Source organism: Gallus gallus, chromosome 1 (genome assembly GCF_016699485.2).
Source record: "Gallus gallus isolate bGalGal1 chromosome 1, bGalGal1.mat.broiler.GRCg7b, whole genome shotgun sequence".
Classification (NCBI taxonomy): domain Eukaryota; kingdom Metazoa; phylum Chordata; class Aves; order Galliformes; family Phasianidae; genus Gallus; species Gallus gallus.
Genome location: NC_052532.1, coordinates 61582087 through 61608605, shown reverse-complemented (window position 1 = coordinate 61608605; position 26519 = coordinate 61582087). Strand labels below are relative to the sequence as shown.

General features: G+C 41.9%; 1 protein-coding gene across 41 annotated transcripts in view; it reads right to left on the bottom strand.

Moving 5' to 3' along the window:
* Window positions 1-26519, bottom strand: part of CACNA1C (calcium voltage-gated channel subunit alpha1 C) — a 472560-nt gene that overhangs the window by 55761 nt on the left and 390280 nt on the right. For 29 of the 41 annotated variants that reach the window (XM_015286450.4, XM_040651924.2, XM_015286628.4 and 26 more), the window contains 8 exons: window positions 25175-25262; window positions 24617-24724; window positions 23871-23923; window positions 23617-23763; window positions 22500-22701; window positions 21899-22057; window positions 18841-18951; window positions 496-579 (listed from right to left, as the gene is read on the bottom strand). In XM_015286450.4, coding sequence (XP_015141936.1) covers window positions 496-579; window positions 18841-18951; window positions 21899-22057; window positions 22500-22701; window positions 23617-23763; window positions 23871-23923; window positions 24617-24724; window positions 25175-25262 — 952 coding nt within the window. Of the gene's footprint in view, window positions 1-495; window positions 580-1212; window positions 1297-18840; window positions 18952-21898; window positions 22058-22499; window positions 22702-23616; window positions 23764-23870; window positions 23924-24616; window positions 24725-25174; window positions 25263-26519 lie in introns of all 41 variants that reach the window. The other 12 variants (XM_040651842.2, XM_015286591.4, XM_040651948.2 and 9 more) reach the window with 3 other exon arrangements.

The window sequence follows — 26519 nt, the reverse complement described above, 5'->3', positions numbered from 1 at the left end:
TTGGTCTTTATTTCCTTTGGAGGAAGCCTGGGTGAGGAGGCACCAGGAGGATTCTTGGTTTGGTTCCCGTAGTTCCACCTCGAAAGAACTGACCTTTAGATCTCTGTGGGGTGGAGGGTACCGAGCCGCCATGGGAAGGAAAGCATAACACCGGGTAGACCAAAGTGCTGGCCTGGGACTTTTCTAGCAGCTTCCCATGGCACAAATAGCTTTTTCACTTACACTCCACATTTCCCATCACTTTTCCTGCTATACAGTTTAATTCATGCCAGGCGGATTATGAAGGGAAGAAAATGATGCAACAGTCCTTTAAGTCGTTCCAGAAAACAAAGGAATAAAACCAAAACAAAACAAAAAAGAGAGCTTAAAAAATAAGGAAAAAACTCTGAAAACAAACTCAAAAGAAAGAGGGGAGGGGGAGGAAAAATAAAGAACCCGGGAAAGACAAATGAATGTTAGAGCAGGCACGATCATGGACAGACGCCAGCTACTTACGTTCACCTCGGTGATTGCTATATCAACAATGCTACCCACAACAATCAAGGCGTCAAATGTATTCCATGCATCACAGAAATAGTGCTGCATGTGGCAGAGAAGCCAAGGAAAGAGAAAGAGAGAGAAAGGAAGAGAGAGAAAGAGTGAAAGAAAGAGAGAGGGAGAGAGAGAGAGAGAGAGGGAGAAAGACAAAGGGAGAGGGAGAAAAGAGGGAAAAAAAGGAAAAGGTAAAATAAAATAAAAACAAAACAAAACAAAACAAAGCATGAAAGAGGGAGAGAAGAGGAAAAAAATAAGAAAAGAAAGAGGTTACGTGGGCATATTAAATAGTCTCTTACCACTCTACAGTATTGATTGCTCAAACCTCTGTAACGTTTCACATGTTGTAGGGTATCAACAAAAGCCTGGTTAGTCAGAAACTTACACTCAAGCATGTCTACCTTTTGGAGGGAAAAAAAAGCACACACACCCCAAACTCTGTGCGCTTTCACCAGTCACAGCCTTGGGGCGAGCTATGACAAGTGAAAAAGAAGGAGGTGTTCCCCCCCTCCTTTTTTTTTCCCTGGGAGAAGGAGAAGGACGACGGCAAGTTCAATAAAAGCATGACTAGAGGGAAAAAAAAATCAGAAAAAAAAAAAAGAGAAAGAGAGAAAGAGAGAAGGAACAGCAGAGGAGGAGGAGGTGGTGGTATCCTGGGGAGGGTAGAGTAATACTCACATTAGTTTCACTGAGAATGACGTCTATAATGCTGCCAATTACGATGAGGAAGTCAAAAACATTCCAAGGATCACTAAAGTAACCCTACATAAGGAAGGGGCAGGCAGGATGGGGATTAAAAAGGAATGTTAGACAGACAAAAACAGTTCAAAATTACCATTAGAATTACTGCCCTGACACCTCAAGGGGTTTTCCTCTTAAGTCTACCTGCTGCTTCTCAGGCCATAGCCCACTGCTGGCATCCCTGACCTGTGTGAACAGCCCTTCTCCAGCCAACACGATGCCAGGCCAACTACCCCTCACCTCTGTCTGAGACAGGGGGTGAAGGGGAAGCCACACAGATCACGTGGAGTACGGCTGCTCTTGGGAGCAAGGGCTGAGCACCAGGTCCTCCAAACATCTCTGATTCCTAGCCATATAGCTCCCTTCCCCATCTGGTTTAGATTTGGCTGGGAAAGAGGACAGGAATGTTGTCGTATTCTTTCAAAAAAGGCTCCCCTCTGCCAGGGTGAATGTAGATTCACCTGTCCGTATGGCTCTGTGCTGGTGTGGAAAGCAGCAACGTGCTGTGGCACAGCAGGGCAGAGGGCACAGTCAAGCTGGAGATGTGCTATTTAAACAGGTTCTTATCTTTATCTGTACCCAGCCACAGTAAGTATTATGACATCCATTAGCCTAACAGTTGCTGTTATTAGTGCTTTAGCTCCTGTCTTAAAACTACAGAGCAGGACTGGTATTTATGTTACCCTGAAAGCACATCTGCCCTACAAAATGAAAGTGTGAATGCAGCCTGTGCATGCTGCTACGAAGGGGTGAGGACGGGAGCAAAGTCAGTTCTAGCATGTGCTCAGAGTCAGACCTCTTGCTCACTCATGCTGAAGATGCAGCATCACTGTGGCACTGGCTATACAGGATGAGCTGTGACAGATTGGCTACCATGTGCTAAGCTCATATATTCGCTTTGCTGAGTAGGATTTCTTTGAGAGCCCCTACTGACATTGTCTCAAGCGGGACTCAGGAGATGCTAATCAGCACTGTTTGCCTTCCCCAGTCCTGCATGATTTTTGGTGGCCTGGGTCATAGGGATACAGGACCCTCTGGGAAAAATCCTGTTCAGCCCAGCAGATGAGCTTCCATATGTCAACTTCCTGCCCAGTTCAATGTTCTGAGCAAACAACTCATATCTTGGTTCACTGAGCACCTGAACACCCTTGTTCTGGAGTCCTAAATGGAGGTAAGCATCCAAAATCCTCTGTGCTCCTTTTATGCGTTTGGTTTTGTGAGCGTGGGCTGTCTGACCTCCCTGTTTCCCAGCTGCAGCATGTCTCCAGCGAGACTGAACCCAAGTTGCACTGCCACTGCTATTCTTAGCCAGAGAGTCAGGTCATGGGTAGAGTGTCAGGCTGTGTTCCCAGGCGGCGTTGTAGAGAGCAAAAAGGAGAAAAGAAAAAAAAAAAAAATCCCAGCCTTGGCACTGCATAAGCCAGGCTTAGGAGCCTTAAATTACTGTGGATCCAACCATCACATGGAGCAGACGTTGGCAAAAAGTGTCTTTCTAAGCTCTGAAATGCTGCCTACCCGGATGCTTTGAGACTCACGGTTATAACCTGTGTTTTGTGTGGGGCTGGAATAATGGAGAAAAAATAATTAAAAACAGCAGAGAAGCCGCTCTCAACTGGTTCACACCAGTGAAGGGAGCTGATAAGAGAAGACTTTGAAATCTTCTCAGAACCAGAAAAAAACACCCTTCTTTCTGCAATCTGAAACAGGCCACTCTCGGCAGATCTACACTGGGAGGAGTAATTGCACCATGGCTGCTCATGGCTACACTATAAGCTACAACAGGGAAGAAGGAAACAGGAGCAAAAGCAAATTCAGAGAATATTATTATTCAGCGTCCAGCCTAGAAAATACACAACAAATATTAGAATGAATTCAGCAGTGATGTCCAGCATCGTTAGCAACCAGATGGACCTGGAATAAAACTGTAATTAGACTTCACCAAGAGAAAGGGGAGGGAGAGAACAGCAGATTAAAATGTAGAGGCAAATGCATTTTGAATAAATAAAGGACAGACACAGATCACACAGAGTTGCAGAAAGTGCCTTTGCAGCCTGATGCAACCTTAGCAGAGAAGACACTTGGAAGATCAAAGAGAATGGAGGAGAAAACAGACCCAATCCTCCTGCCCCATTCGTGTGCACGTTCCTGATGATGACAGTGGCACTACTTACATCCAAATCAATACATTGAATGGCACAGCTATCCTTCCATTTCCTTTGCAAATTGAATAGATTGGGAACTGTTATGGATTCGAGTAGGAAACCAAACAACTCCAAAAAAACCAGTTTGTTTTTGGGCAGCTGCAAGGGTGAAGATCCAAAACACACTGTTCACATCTTGCCCATGCAAATGATGGCCCTCTATTTTTGAATTCGTTGTGGTTAATTTTACTATTTTTTACCATAATTGGCATCATACCGTAAGGAGTATTTTGGGGGTAACCAAATTCATAATTTCTTTTTACTGAGAAACTCTGGACACAAAACCCAACAGCCACAGCTGCTGTTCGAACAGCATTTGCTGGTGGTACAAAACCCAGGTGACAAGCAGCAGGGAATCCTGTCCTCAGATGACCACTGAAGCCAGTGAATTCAGCATCACTCCCAGTTGCAGGAATGCAACTTCACTGGAAGCAATGACATTGCATTGACACCGTTGGCACATCTCAGGAGAGATTGAGGCCTGGAAAGAAAAGGTCCCTTTTTCATTGCTATCACAAGTAGCTACTTTGGACATTTGTGTGACCACAGCATATCTGGAGTCATTCAGCTAATTCTGTGGAGTTGCTCCAGATTTACACTGAGAGCTCTTCCCCTGGCATGCTCTGCTGAGTCCCACCAGCCAGCTCCTTGCCTGAAAGCCACAGGCTGGTGTGCTCTGCGGTCACAGAACCAGTATCAAAGCATGTCGCTGTGGAGCTGTCAGGTGGACTCAGAGAGCTCTTCTCTTCCTCCTGTACCTTTTAGTCCGTGACGAAGAGGAACTATGGGTAGGAATGTGGTTTTACTCAACCCCACATCCAATTTGCCAGTGTTAAATCAAAGAAACGCATGAATTTTAAAACCTTCCTTTCCTCCTCACCTGCTCCCTCTGTTTCAAACAGAAAGGTGAAAAGAGAAAGATATTATTCACAGTAAGAGAGCTTGAAGAAAACAGAGAACATAGGTGCTTAATTTGTGTGCAGGGTAATGGGATCCTTCCTCAGAAAGCCTTGTCTCCTTAGAGATGTTCACCTAGGAATGGCCATGTGGTTGCTCAGCCCTAGGTCAGACCTCCTAATCTTGTCAGAGTGCACACTGAGAGTGAAGTACATCATCCTCAGGGACTTGCCTCTTGTGACCTCAAAGGACCTCTTGGAGCCACAGTCCTTGCTGGAGTGTACCAGGGTGGCTAATGAAGGACAAGCTGAAGGAAGGGACAACTTTCACTCTAGTAAAGAGGCTGTATTTCCAAGCTGTTTTTCCCACCAGAAAGTCCTGTATGCTTTTCCCAAGGGGGTGGAGGTCTGACTGGAAACAAATTGATGGTATTGTTTGTTTTTGCAGGACAGGAATTTAGAGTGCAATACCACATTTTACCCTTAAAGGGAGATGTTTCACCCTGATTTAGCTGTATATACACGTGGCGTTATGGCAGCCCAAGGGGCACGCAAGGGAAGGGTAGTGACCCTCTTCTGTGGGAGTTCTCTGAAGATCTGTGAAGCTTTTGGGGAGAAAGGAGGACAGAAAGAGACCAGGAGGATTGGATTGAATATTCAGGAAGCGTGAAATAACCCCACCATTACAGCACATTTTTTTCCCCCATTTTTTTATTTCCCCCGAAGTAGCAAAGAATAGTGAATCATCACATGATCGTTATGTTAATGAAAGGCTGAGCATAAATATGCAGTAGCTGACTGGAATGGAATCTCACTTGTGCAAGGGGAGCAGACATTGTAACATTACAGAATGAATATGTCAATCATTTTTAGGTTTCCTAGTCACCGAGATTAGCTATGAACGAAGCTGGAGTTTGTTTTGGTACTAATGGAGGCACTGAAATCTCTGGAGACCATTACTTTGACTTTTTGTGAATATGAGATCCTAAATGCAGTATTTAAGAAGCCTTGCTAACAGCAGGGAAAATTGCCCACTGGAGCCTTTTCTGAAGGTCTGAGCTCAGAGTCACCCATGACCCCAGATAAGAACATAAGGTAGCTGGGGAGCTACACATCTATGCTGAAGCACAGAGATCCTCAGTGGAAGGGCAGTGCTTGAGTCGTAGTACCAGCTGGGTTATGAGCATCCAGCCCCATGGGAGCTGCAGGGCCACTTCTGTATTTACTGACATGCAGTTTTTTATCTATCTGCTTAGTCCCTGGTTTTCACTTCCATCTCTTATGAGGTGGTTGGCAAAATTAAAAAAGAAGGGATGAAGGGCCAAAGCTGGGGCCAAAGGTGTCCACTGGGTGGGAGCTGATGTAGGCCAAGTGCTCTCCAGCAGAAGCTCCTACAGAGTCACATTAAAACAAGGAAAGATATGTGTGCGTCTGTGTATACATGCATGTATGAATACAGAAATGAAGTACTGACAGAGAGAAAATGGATAATTACAGGGCCTAAAAGGGAAGCAAACTGAGAAGCTTGCCACCGTTGATCTGAAATGAACCAACATACTTAAATGACAAAAGGAAACAATAATCATCATCAATTTGAAAGAATGTGCAGGAAGAAGAGAAAGGGGATTGTTTCCTGATTCTCAATGTGATTTCTTATCAGAAATATTCTGCTGGTAGTAAAGAGCACCAGAGCAGACTTTGCTGGTAACTTGCAAAGTGAGATGAACACACAGTCTGGTTGATGCTTGCTTAGTATGTAAATTCTTTCCCCAAAATGCAGCAGGCTGTTTGGAATTGTGAGAGTCAGCTATCAGGCTCCATTAAAAGAGGATTTCCTGAGCAGAACTTTCGCAAGGGACAGTTTCATTGGAAAACAGAATCAAATCAAATGACATTTACACAGCACTGTGACTCTTGGCATACCTTCTCACAGCACACCGGGAGGATTCAGAGGTATCCTGGGAAATCTTACAAAGCTACAATAGTTGATGGTGCCAAATGGTGATAATGAAGATTCTGTTATGCTGAGATACAGATTAGCTGTAACAGCAATTGGAGAATTTAGGAGAACCTAACAGAGAAGGAATAAAGCGGACGATGCAGCTGCTGGAAGCTCCTGACAGGATGTGGATAACATTGTATATTTGCATACTATCTATCAGCTCTCATCTGTTGATGGATTAATTCTGAGGCACGGGCTCTTAGCAGTTTACCTACCAGTCACTGTAATGAGTCATTGCTGCAGGGAATTGCACAAGTCCCCCCTGTACTCCACCAAATCTTCCTACAGGCAGGGAGCAAGGAGAGGAGCTTTTCAGCTCCCAGTCTGTTCCAAAGGTGTGCTCGGATCTGAAAAGGTCTCCTACCTCTTTCTACTCATCCCATAAGAAAATAATACCAATTTATAAAAGAAGACAGATGCTGAATAACGTTGATATTTTCCTTTAGCCTCTCTCACTGTTTCATGCTTTCTCTCAAAATTCCTGCATGAAGATGTCAGTGAAAGCAGACACACCCTTGGAGTCTGAGGGTCCTAAAGACCTTTTTTTTTGTGCTCTCCACACCTACAGATAATCAAAAACATTGTGCAGACAGACCTGGAGCAGTCTTCGCCATATCTGTTCTGTGAACTGGGAATTCTCATTTCTAAATATTGCAACCTGGATGATTCCACCAGAATTACATTTTCAAGGTGGTCCCATGAGCCTCTCCATACCCATCAATGTGGTGGCACAGTTATCTCACACCTCTGTGTATTTCCTTTCCTCTAAAATGGCCAGTAGTATGTAAGCACTCAACGACATGGGAGGTTTGAAGGGCAGTGTTGCGGCCACAAGCCCTCCAGAGGCTGGGATGGAATCATCACAAAGGCAATGTGGAAAAATTTAATAGGGAAGCATCTCTTATTGTTGAGAAAAATTGTATTTCAAGACAACAGGCTGGGAAGGTCTACGGAAATGCTAACAGCAAAACTTGCTGAAACTGGATGATTCAAGTAGCTGACCCTGATGTCATTCTTGGCCTGGATTGCTCTTAGCTGCCTTTGAAGGGAAGGTGAGAAATGCCTCAGAACAACAATGCCAAAAGCCTCCTTGGTATAAATGCATGAAAACGGAAGCAGATAAAGCTCTCTTATCAATTTTGCTGGCCACAAAAAACCCAAACACCCAAAGCCAACAAAACCACACTTGACTTTCCTATAGGTATGTTGTGGCACAGTGATGCCTTCTGAGGAGTTGGGTCCTTTCTTTCAGGAGCAATCATTTTTTCTTTTCCACTGTAATCATTCAACAATCATTGCCCTGCACTCAGAAGTCAGACTTGCTCACAGCAAAGAGAAATAAACTCCACACTGGTCTTACTGGAAAGACTGAAAAGTGAATGTGATGGCTAGCTCTATCCGAATAGATCATTTATCACAAAATGGATTCTGTGAGAATTTTGCTGTCACATCTCATTAGGAGGAAGCTGTAAATACTCAAAGATTTTGCAAGGTCTGGAAGAAGTAGGTCTTAGTGAGAATGAACAAATAGCTTGTGAAGGCAATAAACCAGATCATCAGCATGAAACAGTGTTAAGAAAAGAACAAAAGGATGGGCCTTGCTATCTAAGACAGTCTGCCTTCTAAAGTAGGACTGACATCCCAGCTTGGGGGAGAACGATTCAAAAGAGAGTAACTGACATCTTTCAGAGTGAAGAAACACTTTCTGTGTGAGAAGATGAGACAGTGGCAGGTAATGAGGGAATTCTGAATACAGGCCTGGATTTGGAACAGCTTCTCTTGTCTCTGTACACACTATGGGAAAACGCTCCGACATGGTTGCCGCACTGATGTTAGATACTCACTGGAAGAAAGACACAGTCTTCCAGAAACGGGCCGTTAGGTATGGCTGGTAGGTTTTTTTAATAGTTTATTTTATGTTTAAGTTGCCTCCATTTCTGGAAAGGGCTTGATTTTATAAGGATTAGAGCATTTAGTAAGACAGTATTTTCTTTCACGTTGTCAGTCCATCAATCACAACAAAAGAGGATGTTTACTCTACTTTACTCCTGGGGAAGAAGGAGTATAGAAAACTAAGGTCTCTAAGTACTACTAAAGCCAGGTGGACAGCGGAGAGAAACCTGCTCTTAGACTTCATTGCAGTGACCATCTGGCAATGGAGGTGTGGTTCCCTAGCACAACAAACAGTTCTTACCAGGGGCTGTATCACAGCCTGCTAGCTGGAGACTAGTATACATTCGTATACAAAAAGAAGATTCACATCTGTGAGAACTTTTGACCCTTTAAAATGTCTTCACATAAAGTGATAGGCGGTTTGGATTTTTCTTGTGAGATTGAGAATAAGTCACTTTTCCCTTGAGTTGTTCCCTTCACAAGCTGCTGCTGACGTTGTCTCTGCTGTTGTGAATGAGACCCCAAGTGCACCATCCCACTGGGCTTTTAACACTGTGTGAATAATTTTCTGCATTAAATAATTAAGCATAATAGCTAATACAGTACTTCCCACACTGTTGCTCTGTGCAGTCATATCATTATTTTTGATCATTTATAATGGCATTAAAACCCTCAAGTGCCAGACTGAAAATAAATCTGTCACAATGTTGCGGTAATAGGCAAATTCTCTGGGTAGGTTTGCTGTGAAGGAAACGGCCCTCTCTCATTGAACATCTTACGTAGTTTCTTTGACAGCTTTTTTTTCTGAACACTCCATTGATCCTTCAAAAGGCTGCAGGATTCACGTTGCTTTGGTTGATCTGTGTTAGAAATTTCATGCATCCTATGCAGTAATATTTAGAGGAGCTATTTGTGTGCAAGGAACTGGTGGCTTCTTCTTCCAAGAAGAACATCCTGCAGTTAAACAATGAATGTAACGTGGGAAGCACAGATCAAATTGTGTTTTTATCCCTCACCGATTGCTTCTACCGTGACACGAAAGGACCAGGTTTTTCCATAAAGTTTGTCTGTTCACGTATTTCATTTTTGGCCTCTTTGGGAACAGCAACAAAGAAGCTGGCTGGGATCAGTACTGCTAGTGACCTTGTATGATATAGATTCTCCAGGAAGAAATTGGAAAGAGACTATACTTCATGCAGGATGTCAACCAGTGTTCAGAAGGAAGACTCTGATGCTTTCTGACCCAGAGGTACAAAAGACCTGAACAAGAGGTATGAGCTAGGCTTTACTGCAACCTTCCACTTCTCACCATCACTGTGGTTCCTTCTGTTACATTCACCTACCAAATGCTTTCACACTGTATGACTTGCTCAGGTGGAGTCACGCCTATGCCACAGAATCATAGAATGGCCTGGGTTGAAAAGGACCACAATGATCACCGAGTTTCAACCCCCCTGCTGTGTGCAGGGTTGACAGCAACTAGACCAGGCTGCCCTGAGCCACATCCAGCCTGGCCTTGTATGCCTCCAGCAATGGGGCATTCACAACCTCTCTGGTCATAAGCACATTCACAATAGGAAAACCTTATTCTGGCACTACTTTCCTTTACTTTGAAGTGCTGGGAATGGCCAGACTTCCTCTCTCACACAAACTTAGGAACCGGTGAGGAACTCAGAGAAACCTGGAAGTATCAAATACCATTGCTGTACTTTCACATGATGGAGAAGGTAGTTTTTTTCTTGCTGACACTTGTGGAAACTGTTACTAAAATGACCTAAACCTCAAGTGTTCTCCTACAGTTCTTTGTTTTCTGTACTAAACTGGAGGATTTGCTTTTTAAAGCTCTACAGCTACATCAGGTGTACTGTTCAGCTTACTAGGTCAGAACAGTAAAACATCAGGATGTAGTTTCTCTTTCTTTTTAATGTCACTTCTATGTCATACATCTGCAGCAGTCTCCTGAATATCTTTACTCTAAGGCCTGGAACAACCACAGCCATATTTTGGCCCTGGACTAGTGGGATGCCCTTCCAAATTCTGCAGCTAAGTCTGAAAGCCAGCCTTATGTGAGAGTGGCACAGACTGCTGCAAAAGACTTGGTTACTTTCATAGCCTCTCTTTTCCTTTCTTTCTCTTAGACAAATGGACAGATCGAAATTCTCTCAATTCAAGCAAGCAGAATTGAGAAGCAGGTCTACCTGATGACCCTCTGTTCTTGCCCATTATATGAATTTAGGGTAGGGATGACCTTACCTTCTAGGTACACAATAATTATAGAATCATGGAATCATAGAATGGTTTGGGTTGGAAGGGACCTTTAAGATCATCTAGTTCCAATCCCCTGCTACAGGCAGGGACACCTCCCTCTAGACCAGGTTGCTTACAGCCCCATCCAGCCTGGCCTTGAATGCTTCCAGGGAGGGGGCATCCACAAGGTCACTGGACAACCTGTGCCAGTGTCTCACTACCCTCACAGTAAAGAATTTCTTTCTAATATCTAGTCTAAAATTATTCTATTTTATTTTATTACATTTTAATTATTTATTATTATTATATTACATTTTATATTTCCTTTTATTTTATAAAATTATTATTGCAAATATTTCCTGACTTTTCATGAAAGTCATCTAAACATGCTGTTTTAACACAGAGTACTTTCAGTATTTGCTTTTGCAGAAAGGACTTAGAAAAGATTATCTTCCTCCCAGACCTGCAGACATGAAAGGCTTCATGTGACACATATGCTATGCAAAGTGCATGAAAATCCTGACAGCCAAGTAATCAGAGTGAAGAGAAAGCAGAGGAGTAACGGGGGATTGAGATTTTTCCCTTTTCTAGTGTATTTCCAAAACCCTTGGGCCTGAATCAGCAGTTTCACGAGAACCTCAGACTGAAAGCATACACTCTGCAGTGTCTGGCCATGCACTTAAGAGATGTGAGGGATTTCTAGTCTCATGGCTGCAGGGCTTGTTGAAGCAGCTGACAGCAATTTCAGCTGGGCTACTGGCAATACAAAAGATGCAGTGGAACGTTCAGTATCTTCAGTTTTCGCCCAGATAGGAGATGAGGTGAAAAAGGAAAGCATTTCTAGGAAACGTGCTGATGTTAACTTTTTGCAACAGAGCTAAGGTTATTCCAGAGAAGTGGGGGAATTCACTGCACCCAATTTTTACTGCAAGCTGATTCGATAAAACAGTGCACAGGAAGGCTCCTGTGGCTGAGATAGTGATGTGTTTGAACATGGAGGCCTGGGATGTCTGCCAGGGAACTTCAATAAAATGTTGAAGCACTAAAAGATGTTCATTAGCTTAAAAGCCATGGATTTTAATTCCCTCCTTCATTTTTTAGAAACATCTTCTTATGCTCGTTTTTCCTTTCAGCCCTGTTTCTTTTCTTTTCCTTGCATCCGTTTTGTCCAATCATTTAATACATTTCTCTCTCTGGATCTTGGGTTTGTGTTTTTCTTTCCTCCTTAAAGAATATTCTGTCTTCTCCCACTCTCCATAATCTATGTACAGCTTTTCCTCATATCAAGGTTTGGTTTCCCTCTTGTTTTCCTCCCAAACACAATTCTTCCTATTTATATTGTTCTCTCACATCCTTCAATTCACATACTATTACCTGGCTACTTCTAGTTCCCTCCATGCTACTTCTTACCCAGTGAAATCATCAAACAGAGAACACTCTTTCTGTTGAACCAAGTATATATATATGTTTTTCCCAGCCATGGATCCTGAAACTTATTCACTTTCTCTTCCCTTCTTTTGCCTTTTAATACATTTGTTCCCACCAAATGCAGAGTGGTGGTTGGAGGTTGCCCTTCCTATTGCACCTGGTAGATGCATCAGTCAGCAAACACTCCATGTTTAGGTGCTGCCCCCACCCAAAATAGGATGGCACTGCAGCTGAAGAGATGAAACTATTAGAAACCAATTATTTGGGTTAAGAAGCTGCCAAAGGCAGCAGAGGAAATCTACAAAGAGTCTTTTGACTGGGTAGCCCATGTCCTTGAGAAGGAGGCAGCTGCCTGCACCATGGGCTCTGCAGAGCACTGGCTCTGAGGCTGTGGACAACCCAAGAGAAATTAGAGCTTTATTCTACCTACACATTTACACAACCTACACTGCAAATTTCTACCACTATTCTTCATCCTAGACCATCCTAGACCTAGACCTAGATTTTTAAGCAAATATGATTCCTCTGTCTGTTGGATGGACCTGCAGTGTTTTCAGCTGTGGGCAAAAGTCCACTCTATTGTAACCAGGTTTCCTGACTGTTTTGTATCGATGCAGAACATCTTTGTCTTCTCTGTATAAGCTGGAGAAATAAAATACTGTGATGAATGATGCCAGGGTAGCATTCTAAGCTATAGAGGTATTTCTGAAGGAACTAGAATGAAGGACTACAAAAAGCTCTAGATTTCCAAAATTAACTGATCTTGTCTCAGTGGTGCAGGTGACAGATTGGATATAAATTTCAGTTGTTTGTGAAAATGCTGAAGCCTCTTTCCTGACTAAGAAATGACTGATTATTATCACGTTGAGAAGGAAGAATGCGAGTAGTATGTAGTCAGTATGACTTCAGGAGAGACTGTCCAGAGATCTGTTTATAGGCATAAATGTACCAGAAATGGAGTGGTAAAAAGGGAACAAAACCAGATGAGTCACTTTGCAAGTTTGAGAAGAGATATCACTGCATCAAATGCAAGATAAATGCTGAGTGATAGTGCTTAAAGAGGAATAAAGAGGGCAAATACATCGGGGAGAAAGAAACACTGACAGGTAGGTCCATCAGTAAATGCAGCCTAAGAAATAATATGGGTGATACTGGTGACATTCACTACCCAGAGAATCATAGCCCTTCCTTGGATCACATGGAATTATGTGCCTGGAACTGTGCCTGGAACTGTGGAACTTGTTTGAAATGGTGCATGGAAGCCTGAACACTGCTACATGAAAATGACATTATAGATTAGCAAGAATTCAGAGCAAAGTAGCAGTGGTAAATGAAGGACTGAACCGACTCTCTGAGGCAGATGGCATCGTGACAGGCTGCTCTACAAGCAGTAGTCCCTCTGATAGTCATAATTCCTCAGAGGAAATCCCCAGTATTCCCTTTCCACGCACACACAGATCTGGATTTGACAACATATATGATCATGTGCTTTACTTTATGCATGGGAGCAGTTCTACCAACGTATCTGCCATACTTCGAGATAGCAGAGACAGTGGTAGAAAATTCACAATTCTCTGATTACAAGTCCTGATCTATCTAATCAGAGCACATATAAAATGTTTCCTGAAATGAATACTAGATGTTGTTCATCAGTAAAAGAACTCTTTCAAGGGGGCTGGAAAGATCTGAAGTTCCTGGAGGAGAATCCATCCCCACATTAGCTCTTATGTTGGCAGATCGTGCAGATTGATATGATTATGAATTTTAAGTCATTTTCTGACCGTTTGAATGATAAACTCTAGGCAGGTTTTTCAGAGTAGCTGGCCTTCATGGACTGCTCCTTGTGGGGACTTCTCTATGATGTGAGGACAGTGGTAACTGTGGGCACGCAAGACAGCATGGCTCCTCTCACTCCCTTCAATAGCTTTCTCTGGAAAATGCATGATGTAGCAGCAGCTTTTTCTGTGCAGGAACTGGAAAACAACTCAACAGATGGTCTGGAGAATTTATAAAATTAGAAAAACAAAGCAGCAAAAGACATTGGCTCAACAGCACTACTTCTAGACTGTCTATCTCTTTGATGCATATAGTCTTGAAGCAGTTTATGAGTTTCAGCCAAGACAAACACTCAGGTCCATTTGGGAATTTTGCTTCAGAGCAGCATTAATGCTCTGTAAGGAGATGCAGGGCATGTAGTGGATGTTTTCATTATCAGCAGTCCTAATTATCCCAAATCTTTCTTGCTCACTGTTAGCATACCCTCCTGCCAAGACTGCATCAAGCACAGATGAGCTGTCTTATACAGTGCTTATATTTATCCTGCAGGAAAAAAAAAAAACAACCCTGAGAGAATGGATCCTCTCCTCCAGACAGTGCACCATACGGAAACACATGGGCTCTCAGAGGTCCTGTCCCTACCCAGGAGGCACTATCTGTACCCACAGATAGTGCCTCCTGCTAACACAGTCCTCTTTTCTACAGCCTCCCTGGAGACTATGACCGAAACACTGATCCCTTGAGATGGCCAACAAAAAAGAGTCATACCAGGGAGCTTGCTGACCAGAGCAACCAATCTCAAAAGTAACAGTTTGTTTAGTTAGGGTAAATCTCTACTCTAATACAAGGACTAGTTGCAGGGATGGATTATCCCCATCGATTCTTTGCAGACAGGCAGATCTGTGATCCTACTTAGTGCCTGTGCAACTGAGTGTGCATTTGCATTTTTTCACCTTTATTACCAAGAGTGAAAATAAGCAGGACATATCTCCTCACAGAATAAGAATGAAGAATTAAAAACTGGATATGGTAAAAAAGATCTGTTCAGTCAGAGTCTGCCAACTCTTCCATTATTACACTGGTAACACATAGGTAGCGTTAGAGTGGCAAAAATCTTTACTTCAAATAATACTGTGCCACATCACTGCCTGCAGCAGGAATTCTGCACATTAGGAACTTCAGTCTTCCCTCCAAAGCTGATCTGCATGGCCATGTCCCCATGGTGACTTCTGTAAGGAGCTGGGTGGTAGCAGCTCTGAGCATCCCAGAGACCTCTCCCAGTTCTGTTAACAATTCTCTCCAGAGAAGCTACAAATAAATAGCAGTTTGTTCTAGTTTGTACAGATGGAGAAAGCTGTGATGCCGTATTGCTGCCACAAACAATTCATTCCAAGGTGAGAGCTCTGTGGTAGCTGCTTCGAAGTTACAAATCAGCTTTTGCACTGCTTGCTGTAGTTGAAGGTTAGCTGCAGCATCTGCTGTTGGATTAAGCACTGCAAAATTGGAGAAACTGGAGTAAAATGTGAATTTCATTACCTTCAGTTGCGTGCTCAGTTCTGTTCTGTCACTTTCTCCTGGGGATTGCCACTAAGGCAAGGACACAACACCTTCAGCTACCTAAGTTTCTTGCTTTCTTGCTGTCAATCTAACTGACAACAAGCTTACAGCTCCTCTATTTTAGAGAACACATCAGATAGAAAAGAATGATGTTGGAGAACAAAAACAAAATGAGACAAAGGATCTTAAACAAAGGTTGGTTTGTGTTTAATTGCTCTGGAAATGGCATCCAATTCTGCATTTCTGCATTCTGAAATTGCTGTTTCCTCTCTGGGAAACACTAATATCACTTCGCGTCTCATTTCTTTGTCTCGAAACTGTTGGTAGTGAGTAAGAGATGGTGGATGTGCTGGTGACACAGTGAAATCCTTTTGGACTTTTTCAGCTGCTGTTCCTGGGAATAACCTTCACCTGAAAATGTAAGTTGGCTGCTTTTATATCTTTCATTAAAGGAGAATACAAGATTGGGCCAAGCAGAGGCTCCATGGTGAAAGACTCCCACATAAGAACATATTCTTGGCAAGTTCAAGTTCAATTCCAAATGTGAAGCATAAAGATGAACAGACTATGCTACCCAGTGTTGGTCTACATCAGTCCAAATAGTCTTCCAGGAGAGGTGGCTTCTTTCTTTGAGGTGCAGGTTCAGTCAACATGGAGCAGAGAATGAAGGTTAAATCTTTGTACTGGACTAACACTAACAAGTTACACAGAACAATTTGATATTTCCAAATTTGAGTCACTGAACTCAACATAATCTGGTGAGAGTACAATGCTAGAGGCAAGTCATTTTGCTGTACTAGTGGTTTTTATGAGTTGATTCCTGTTCTTATTCCCTGTAAGTTCTGTGGTGCCATTTTTAATAATATTGTTTATTTTCCTGAAGGTGTTTAATTAGACCATCAGTTTAAGACAGTTTAATTAGACAGATTTAAACCACTCTTGGCAAACAGTCCAAACTGGGATTTTAAACAGATTTATTACTTTCTATGGCTAGACTTTCAGGATGGGCAGGGCCCAGTCTGAGCTTGGTGCCTGATGCTTAGTCATGAAGTCTTTATTAATATCCTACTATTCTGGTCATAAGGAAGCCTTCTTTTATATTTTCACTTCTACTATACTGTAGTAGCTGGGAATTTAGATTGGAAATTACAGAATCATGGAAAACTGGGCTGAGAGAAATCCTGCAAAACTAGTCTATTCCCTTGTCCCATGGTAGATTGTACATTCCTAAACTGCTTTTAAGAAAAGGTTCATTTAACTTAATCTTAAAACTTCAAATGATGGAGATTCCACAATCTCTTTGGGGAATCTGTTACAGTGTTTTTCTGACTGGAGGACAAATTTGCCCTCAGCTGACTTTGCTTTATTCTTTGTTGTGCAGGAAAACTTGAAAAGGAGATTCAACACAGGAAAGTAAGTCAAGAGAAGTAGAAGGGACTTGCAACATCAAAAAATCCAGCTCCTTACTGTTAGGGGCAACCGTGTCAGGTAAAACCTTTCCCGCATACATACAGAGCTCAAGAGTTGAACTGTCTGGACTTCTTCCCTAAATGCTCAAAACAAATTCTGCCAGAGATTTTCAGCTTTCTCAAAGTTAAGAATCGCCCATAAAGTAGAACCATGAAATCAAAAGAGCATTACAAAGTCTGTGAGATACGCTTCTCGGTATATTACATGCAGATAAGAATTTTACAAAGTGCCAAAAGATTTGCTAGCAAAATCCCAAAAATGAAAGGTAGATCCCTCCTGAGAATTGAAATCCCTTCTGATACAGATGATGATACTTCTGAATTTCCCAATATAGTGTTTGAGATCTCACGAAATATCAGTCCTTCACCAGGACAGCATGAGATGATCCTAACATTCAAGAGAAGTAGATCTAAGGAAGGAGAATGATACTGGGTTCAGGAAGCAAACAAACAAACATTGTGACTCTTCTAAAAAAATTCCTATAAGAAGCATTCCTGTAAGAAGGAGAGAGGCCAGGTGGATTTAATGTCAACACAGAAATAACAAGAGAAAGTTAGACCGAATTCAGTGGAATGGGAGAACAGTGTTTCTGAGCTGAGGATGAAAAAGAAATTAAGTAAGACATGGGAGAAGGGCGCAACTTCAGTGAACCCCTACATGTTTGACATGATGGACATCTTAGTCATAACTGATGCTTCAGACAGCATTTGCCAACCACAATGTATAAAGGCATTCCTCAAGATGCAATTCCATGTACTAACATATTGTTGAAAATATGAAAAAAGGCATGAGTTGCCTGTCTGTGTTTAGGTATCTTCATTCCTCTCCTTATGACATGCCACTGAATTTAAACCCTAAAAAAAGACTCAACTAATTTTAAATTCTGAAGGTTGCTCTGAAATAAATGCCTCCTATTTTATTATGTTGGCCCATGACTTCAGAGGTGGTATGGCAGTAGAGGTCAGACCTTCTCACCAATATTCCATTACGTTTTGTTGCTGTGTGACAGATAGTAGCTGAGGGGCAGTCTGACAAAATGGTGTCTGATATGGAAGCGTGTTTGAAGAAAAGCTGTGTAATTAAATGCCTTCAGCCAGAAAAAGACGCACCCATTGACATTCATCAACACTTGCTGAATGTTTATGGAGACCAAACAGTGAATGTTGGCACAGTGAGGTGGTGGGTGGTGCATTTCAGCAGTGGCAACAATGTCAGAAAGTCACCTCTGCTGGTGCAGATTTTTATGAGTGTGGCATTCAGGCTCTTGTGCATTACTGGTGAAAATGCATAGCTAATAATGGTGACTTTTTTTGCAAAATAGTCTTTTGTAGCTGAGAATTTTCTCCATCAACTAGCACTATTGTCCTCTTTGTATCTGTTATAGTTTCCATGAAAATAAATAGGAGTCATTACTTTCAGAGCGATCTACATATGTGAGATCAGAAACTTTGTCCTTGTGCCACAGCAGCTGTGACAACTTAGTAGGAAGAGTTTGTATCTCTCTCCATGATACAGCTACACTAGCAGAATGTCATGGCCCAATGGATGGGACAACACCTGCTGAGGTACTGAATATTATCAATGAAGTCTTAAATTCCAAACTAAATTAAGCTGAACTAGCACTGAACCACAGTCTTCCCAGAAGAAACATTTTTTTCCAAGGTTCATAACTCAAAATGAGTCATACTTGATTAACTTTACTTGGGCCAGGAGACTAATCAGGATGCTATTTCTATTCCGTTTTAGCAAAGTCACAGCAAGCATCAGAATGACGTTCAGCATGGAATATATTATAGCCTTAACATAGTATTGCCACTATACCATAATGAAAACAGAACTAGGAACTTTCTCTATTAGCAGAAGTTGTTGTTTTTCCTTATTTTTTTATTATTATTTTTTAATATTTGGCATGTCCACTCTCCAGTGAAAAAGTTATTAAATACATGTGAGACTCCAATCCAGAGAGCAACTGTCCTGCTCAGCTCTTGGTGGGGTAATAGATCAGAGAGTTTCACCTCCTCCTTCTCCTCACAGCTGCCCCGCACACATGCACACACACACAGAGGCCAGGAAACTCTACACCTATAGCACCTACCTTGGGTTTGAAGGCAATTAACTTCAGGACCATCTCGACAGTGAAGAGGCCAGTGAAGAGCATGTTGAGGATGTTCATGGCTTCCTTGAACATGCAGCTCTGACCGTAGTGCTGAAAAACATCATCCCGGCAGCAGTGAGGAATGGGCATACCAGCTAGTCATGTACATGCACGGCTACTGCTAATCTCCCTTCACATCAGAGTTCTCGAAAGGAAACCCCAGTATGCTCCATTTTAAAAAAAAATATAAAACCCATCTCCCTTCAAACATAAGCATTTCCATACCTCTAGCCATTTTTGCCATCTGACTCTGAATCTCATCTCTTTTAAAAAATGTCACACTTATCATTCCAGGTGAGGGCTAGTTATAAATCTGCATAACGGTACAAAGCCGTTTGCAGTTGTGTTTATCTCACCTTTCTCTAAGGCTTGGATCACTTTTTTTGTCTGATTCCTGTTGCGTTGTGAATGAGAGTTTCACTGCACTGTTCATAATGATACCAAGCCATTCCCCAAGTAATTGCACTTAATTCAGGACTCTACAAAGTACACGAGCAGCTCAAATCATATCTCTCCAAAATACATTATCTTGCATTTGTCAATTTGTCAATGAATTAAATTTGCAATCATGCTGCCCATTCACTTAACTTTATTAAGGTCTTATGAAGTTACTGTCTATCATCTATTGATTAATTCATATACTGTCTTCTACAGATTTTGCCACCTCACTTTTCATATCCCTATTTCCAGATCTTTACACTTGGGACTGATTGCCTTGCTCAAAGGTTGTCTTTCAGTGCATGTTTTAAGACTCTGTAGTTGCTTAATTTTGATAATTTGAACTACCTGGGCTGAATTTTCATATTCTGCATTAGCTCAGGGTGCCTTTTTTGAAAGGAGCTTCAATTAAAACAATTCAGCTGCTAATGAAGGACAGACCAGGGAAAAAGCACATTGTTGAGGCGTTTTCAAAATTTATTGTGACATTTCCCTTGTGAGATTCTAATATCTTCAGGACTTAAAAACTTGGAATTTTATTGGAATGTGGCTTTTGTGTCAGCTGTTCCTTATGAAGTTTGACCAAATCTGACTATAAACTTTTGAAAAACTATGCTTTCCTCAGGATGGATATAGGCTTCCTAGAATCTCCAGAGATGCTGTCCTGCCTGTGGGCTCACAAACATCTCATAGCTTCTAGCTCCATCTGCCCTTTGTGTACTGCATGTCACAGCAGCTGAGCACACTCCAGAACTTGAGAATGAACATAATAGCCCTCTGTTGCTTCATGACACAGCAAGGCAGTAGATCCTACAGATGAGAGCAGAGTTGGACCAACTGAAAATGAAAAGGGAGGCAAGGGAGATCTTAAGCAAAGAGTTGAAGGAATGAGACAGAAATGGGCAGACTTCAGGAAACGTACAGAACAGATTGTGTCTCTTAAGGCTCATTCTCTGACTGAAATGAACATGGAATTTGTTTTGTTAACTGGCCACTTAGTAAAAGTTATGTCTTCTTCCTCTTCCTTGCTCTTACACCTACACATATTAAACTATTACTTTTATTTGCTATTCTTGGAGATCTAGCTTTGGATGTCTCTTTGCAGGATGAGCAGCCTGGTCTAGTGGTTGGCGACCCTGCCTGTGGGAGGGGGGTTGAAACTAGATGATCATTCTGGTCCTTTTTAACCCAGGCCATTCTATGATTCTATGATTCTATGATTCTATGATGATGATTAACACTAGTTTTTGAAAACCCTCACGCATTAAGGAAAATGTATGCTCAGTATAGTGATAGTAAGGCAATCAGTAGCACCACTAGTGAAGCGAGTTAGCAATCATCTATCGAGAAAAGTTTTAGGTAGAATTGATCCCAATTTGCTGTGATGGAGAAGAAAATAAATACAGCCTCTTGGGGTTCTTTCTGGACAAATTTCTATGATTCTTAACACAGAACAAAGTAGATACCAGGGATCTCCTATGCCCTATTCCCGCTTTCACAGAATCACAGAATCATTAAGGTTGAAAAAGATCATTAAGATCATCTATTGCAACCATCAACCCATCCCCACCATGCCCACTAACCATGCCCCTCAGTGCCACATCCACACGCTTATTGAACACCTCCAGGGATGGTGAGTCCACCACCCCCCACTGGGCAGCCTGCTACAATGCTTCCTGCTTCCCCACTCTTTCTGAGAAGAAATGTGTCCTTCCTGGAGCCCTTTGTCCTTCAGGACTATCACACAAGGGACTCTCCCAACCAGTGTCCTGAACTGCTCAAAGTCTTCCCTCCAAAAGTCCAAGGCAGCAGTTTTGCTGACCCCCCTCCTGACTTAACCAAGAATAAAGAACTCTATCACTTTGTGGTTACTATACACAAAATAGCTTCCGACAACTACACATATCGATCCTTCTCTGTAAACAGCAGGTCTAGAGAGATGCCTTCCCTGGTAGGCTCTCTTACCAGCTGCATCAGAAAGTTATCTTCCATGCACACCAAGATCCTCCTAGACTGTTTCTTCTCTTCTGTATTGCATTTCCAGCAAATGTCTGATAAATTGAAGTCCCCCATGAGAACAAAGGCTACTGTTTGCATGACTTCTGTCAGTTGCTTGTCGAATGCTTCATCCTGGTTGGGTGGTCTATAATAGACTCCCACTGGAATATTAGCTTTGTTGACCTTCCCCCTGAACCTTATATGTACAGACTTAACCTTATAATTACCAGCACTGAGCTCTACAACATCAAAACAATGCCTGACATATAGAGCCTTGATTGCTTTGTTTACCAACCTATTTGCTCCCTACTCCCTCCCTATGTTAAAAACATAGAAAAGGCCAAAACTGTGAGTGACAGGTTTATTCTTGCACTTCATAGAATACCAGTCAGAACTGAGAAATCACTTGCATTGTACAATTCCTTTTATCATGTTCCTCTCCCACTCTCCTTCAACTCACGACATGAAAGCAAAAGTAGGTCTCAATCTCTGTAATTTCTAAATTTTCCCCAATAAAGTCTAAAAATGCATCACCTGTGAGGTTTTCTACTTGCTTACTTACTTGCATGGCCAGACAGATGGTGTTCAGCAGGATCAAAACGAACATCAGGTATTCAAAATAGGTGGAGTTGACCACATACCAAACTTTGTACTGGTACTGGTTTTTTGGGATGTATCTCCGCAGGGGCCGGGCTTTCAGGGCATACTCTACACACTGGCGCTGTGAAAGAGGTACAGTATGTTTAAAAATCAAAAACAGAATACAAGGTTGATTAGCTACTTCCAGATATAATAAAAGCACAATGTGCTTCAATCTATTTTCTTAAATGACTGCTTAGAAGAAGAATTTCTTTTAGGTCATAAAGTGAATGTGTATGTTCTACCTGTTCTAGACCTCCATATGTATTTACTTTGGCCAGAGAACGCTCATCTAATCTCACTGAACAAAACGGTACAGCACACATTTTAAAGTAAATATTTTCATTTGTGCAAATCTTGCAGAAAGATTTTTTTTACCTGATTCCTGAAAGATGGCAGTGAAGCCAGCTTAACGATTCATCTTGTTGGCAGTTTCACATGTTACTCTCTGTATATATTTCTCTCTTAAATTCTTATTGCCAATGCATTTCTATCTTTAGAGGTAGAAAGTGGTCATGAATTACCTGGTTCTTGTCCAGCTCACAGTTCTTGTATTCTTGTTCTCCTTGTTCCTGAAATGTGACGATGACGAAACCAACGAAGATGTTCATCATGAAGAAAGCAATGATGATGATGTAGATAATAAAGAAGATGGAGATCTCAACCCTGTGATTATAGATGGGTCCCACATCCTCCATGTGGGAATCAATGGACCTATACAGCAACCTGGAAGCAAACAGGAGCCCAATGCAGAGAAAATCTGCAGCTGCCATGAGACCTTATAGGTGATGTTATAAAACTCATCCGTGTGATTTTCTTCTACTTGTATCAAAATTACTTCATTCACAGATGCACTGACTTGCACTGATTTGAGTATAAACTCTTGCAAAAGAGAGGACACAACTTTTATTAACTTAATACATTTGAACCTGGTCAGGTCCAAGGATGAAGTGTATTTATAGTTGAACAATAAAAACTTAATCAACAACAACAAGAAGCATGCCCTTCAGTTAACAGAAGAGTTTATGTTGTTGGGAACTGAGTTTTGTGAGAAAAGAGGATCTCAACACTTTTAACATTTGTTAATGCTGCTGCTGGCATCACCTGGTGACACAGCTCAGGGACAAACCCAGGATACCTTAGCACATCTATGTCAGTCCGACTGAGTGGAGCCAAAGGTATCTTTGGTCCCTGTGACACAGACAGGACAGCCTGGTGAGTTATCTTGTGTCTACTTGTACTGCACATTTAGCGCTGGTGGATTTCATAATGGCTCACTGGCTCCATAGGAAACTTCTAACACTTACCAGTATTGATAAGTACCTGACAGGCATTTTTATCCCTTTATATACACAGTATTTGTAACAACTATTGCTACTATTGCTGCTGTTGGCAGTAATTTCTTAAGTGCTGCAGACAGCGATGTAAGCTGTTTACAAGCACAAGAACTGCAGTTCATGCAGGTCCTGAGGAATTTACACAGCTCATAATACTACAACGACTGCTGCTACTATTGCTACATTTAATGCTCTAAAATTTTTAAATACTTAGAATGGGAAAGACGGTTCTCTACATTTGAATTTTCTCTTTTGAAATGAATGAGGACATTAGTAGTGAAGCATTGGCCCAAGAAGCACTCACTCTGGCCATCCTTCAAAGGTTGAGACAGTGAAGAGGGCCATCATGGCAGTCAAGACATTGTCGAAGTCAAACTTGCTGTTCTCCCAGCTCCGGGGTTGGATCATCGGCTGACTGACCTCACCATCCTTGTATGTGATGTAGTACCCTCTGTGTGTGCAAAAAAGAGAGAGAACATGGCAGAACTGCATTTCTGGTACCTGGCCCTGAGAGCAGATGGCCAGTGAAAGGGGCTAAGTGGGAAAGGTCAGACTCACCTGCATTCTGCTTCAGTCTGCTTGGAGCTATCAGTACAGCTGTAGAGTTTGCCCTTGAAGAAGAAGAAAGAGGAATGAAGCTTCTGTTTCTGACAGTGGAAGGGTTAGGGCTAATCATGTACCAGGGAGGCTACATTTACTACTTGCTTAACTGCTATGGGTATGTTTTCATGCTCTTTTGCCAGCAGATGTGAATGAACTGGACCAAGAGTTGCCTGCGTCTGGGCACCTCAGACCACAGACTTTCATTGGCTTGCACAGTGTTCTTCTGGGTATATCCTGAGGTATGTGTGCAGTAAGTACTACTAAACACTGATTGTCAGAAGGGTGGTGAAGGGCAAAGAAATAAAAGTAGACCTAAAGAACAGAATGGATAATCTCCAGTGATTACCACTGGATGCATGCCCCGTCTTCTGCAAAATGTAAAGTAGAGAGCCAGCAATTACCAATCCTTTAGAAAAGCCCCTTTCACCTCTCTGTCACTAAGTCATGCCACAAGCAATTTGGAGAATAGGGTTACTGATGATTTCTTACAATTACAGATGAGTTGCAACAGTTCTGAATACGATCGACCCAGTTTTGGTAACTCCTGGTAGTAGGAGACCAATAATACCGACAGTGCCCCACATTCTATCTTTCACATGAGAAGATTCCATCTCCCCTTCCTCAGGGTTTTCCATATTTTTCTTCCCACCCCAGAAAACAGCTCAGTGTAATGGATGAATGAATGGGTCCAATGGTTTTACCTTAAACAACTGAACTCCAATGCAGGCAAACATGAACTGCAGCAAAGTGGTGACAATCACAATGTTTCCGATGGTTCGGATGGCAACAAACACACATTGGACCACATGCTGCAAATGGAAGATAGGAACAAAAGTAACTTGCAGGACTGTTCTGAGTTGCTATGATTAGAAATGAAGCCCAAGACTAAAACAACAAATACAAGAATTTCATTTAGCTATTGCCCATTAAGTAATGCCTCAGGAAAAGAGAGAGAAAACCACTGTGTAACTTTTATCACTGTACTCTTTGAAGCAGGAAGAAAGAGTCAGGAAAATACCAGAGTTCAGCTCTCTGAAATGTCCGGTAGCACAGCCTTACATATTTGGGCACTCACTAGCTCACATAAAGAAATTTAACTAATAGAGCAAGGCTTGTGAGCCCATCTGCAACCCTATAGAAAATGACATAATTTAACATTAGTGGTGATGCTTAAACACTATTTGAAATGTCACAAAAGTCCTTCTAGCCTGAAATAACTTGAATTGATAATTTGCAGAAGGCATTGGGATTCTTCTAACCTTTAGTCCTTTGGCTCTGTTGATGGCCCTCAGAGGTCGAAGCACTCGCAGAACACGCAAAATCTTCACCACATTGATGGCACTGGATCTGGAAGAAAGTATTGGGAAGTTTGAGAGAGACAAAAATATAGTGAGTGTGTTGCAAGGACAGACAGATCTCACCTACTCTTTCTTGTCTGAAATCCTATATAGCCTTAGACAGGTTAGGATGGCTAGAGTCAATTATTTGCTACTTGCTGTGGCACCTCAGGGGTAAGAAAATTATTCTTGTGTCACCTTCATAGGTCTTGCTTCCTGATCTGGGCAGCCTCAGCATACTTTTCCTGACTTTCATCAACTATGCTGTATTAATGAAAGGAATGGAATATGGACAGGGATTTTTTATTAAGCTGAGAAAATTGCAAAATACTCTGTAGCTATGTAATGGAAACTGTGCCAAGATGTAGGCACCACAAGACGTTTTCAGGTAAGGCTTAAAGAAGCATTCTGTTGAAATATTCATAGAAGAATGGACAGTCCAGACTACTTGGGCATTAAAGTACACTGCCCAGGTAAGGTATGATCCTGCAGAGTGTTTGGCCTCTGATTCTGCAAAGCAATTAAATGTGAATGTAACCTTATGGATGTGGAAACTCTCACTGAACAGGATGACATATATGCTTAATTTAAGTGCTGAACACAACTACCTACTACAGCTACATAGCTCTTTATCTTCCCAGACTAAAATGCTGACTGAACATCTTCTCCATGCTGGAGGATATCAGGCCCTTCTACTGATTTTGAGAACAGTTTTTTTTTGCAAACACATGAATAGTCTAGTTAGAACTGTAGGAACGAAACAGGATGTCAAAATGTCCTCTGAGCTATTATTAAGACTTCTACTGAAAGCCCAATGAACCTGAAAAATCTTTCTGCTTGACTTATTGAGCTCTTAAATGTATCATACATGAGCTGCTAACTTGTGGTGAGAGCAACAGGGACCTGATTTCTTGTCAAGCATGCTGTTACTTAGGAAACTTCCAATCCAACACAAACAGTTCCACATATTCAAGTGAATCTGTAAATTATTAAGTAAATTAGCAGATCACAATAAAAAGTGTATTCACAGAAGTGGACTCAACTGACACTGCCACCAGTACTCCACACATTCTTGCACAGCTCTTAAAGCACTTGATGGTCTTCCACTGACCAAGACTCACAGCATACTAAGAAGTAGCAAAACACTATCACCCTATTCTATAAAGAAATAATGAGAGCTCTGGGATGGAACGGTAAGTCACTTAACTGCCCTGATCTGAAAAAGTGACTCATACATCTTGGAACAAAGATGAGTGTTATAATTCCC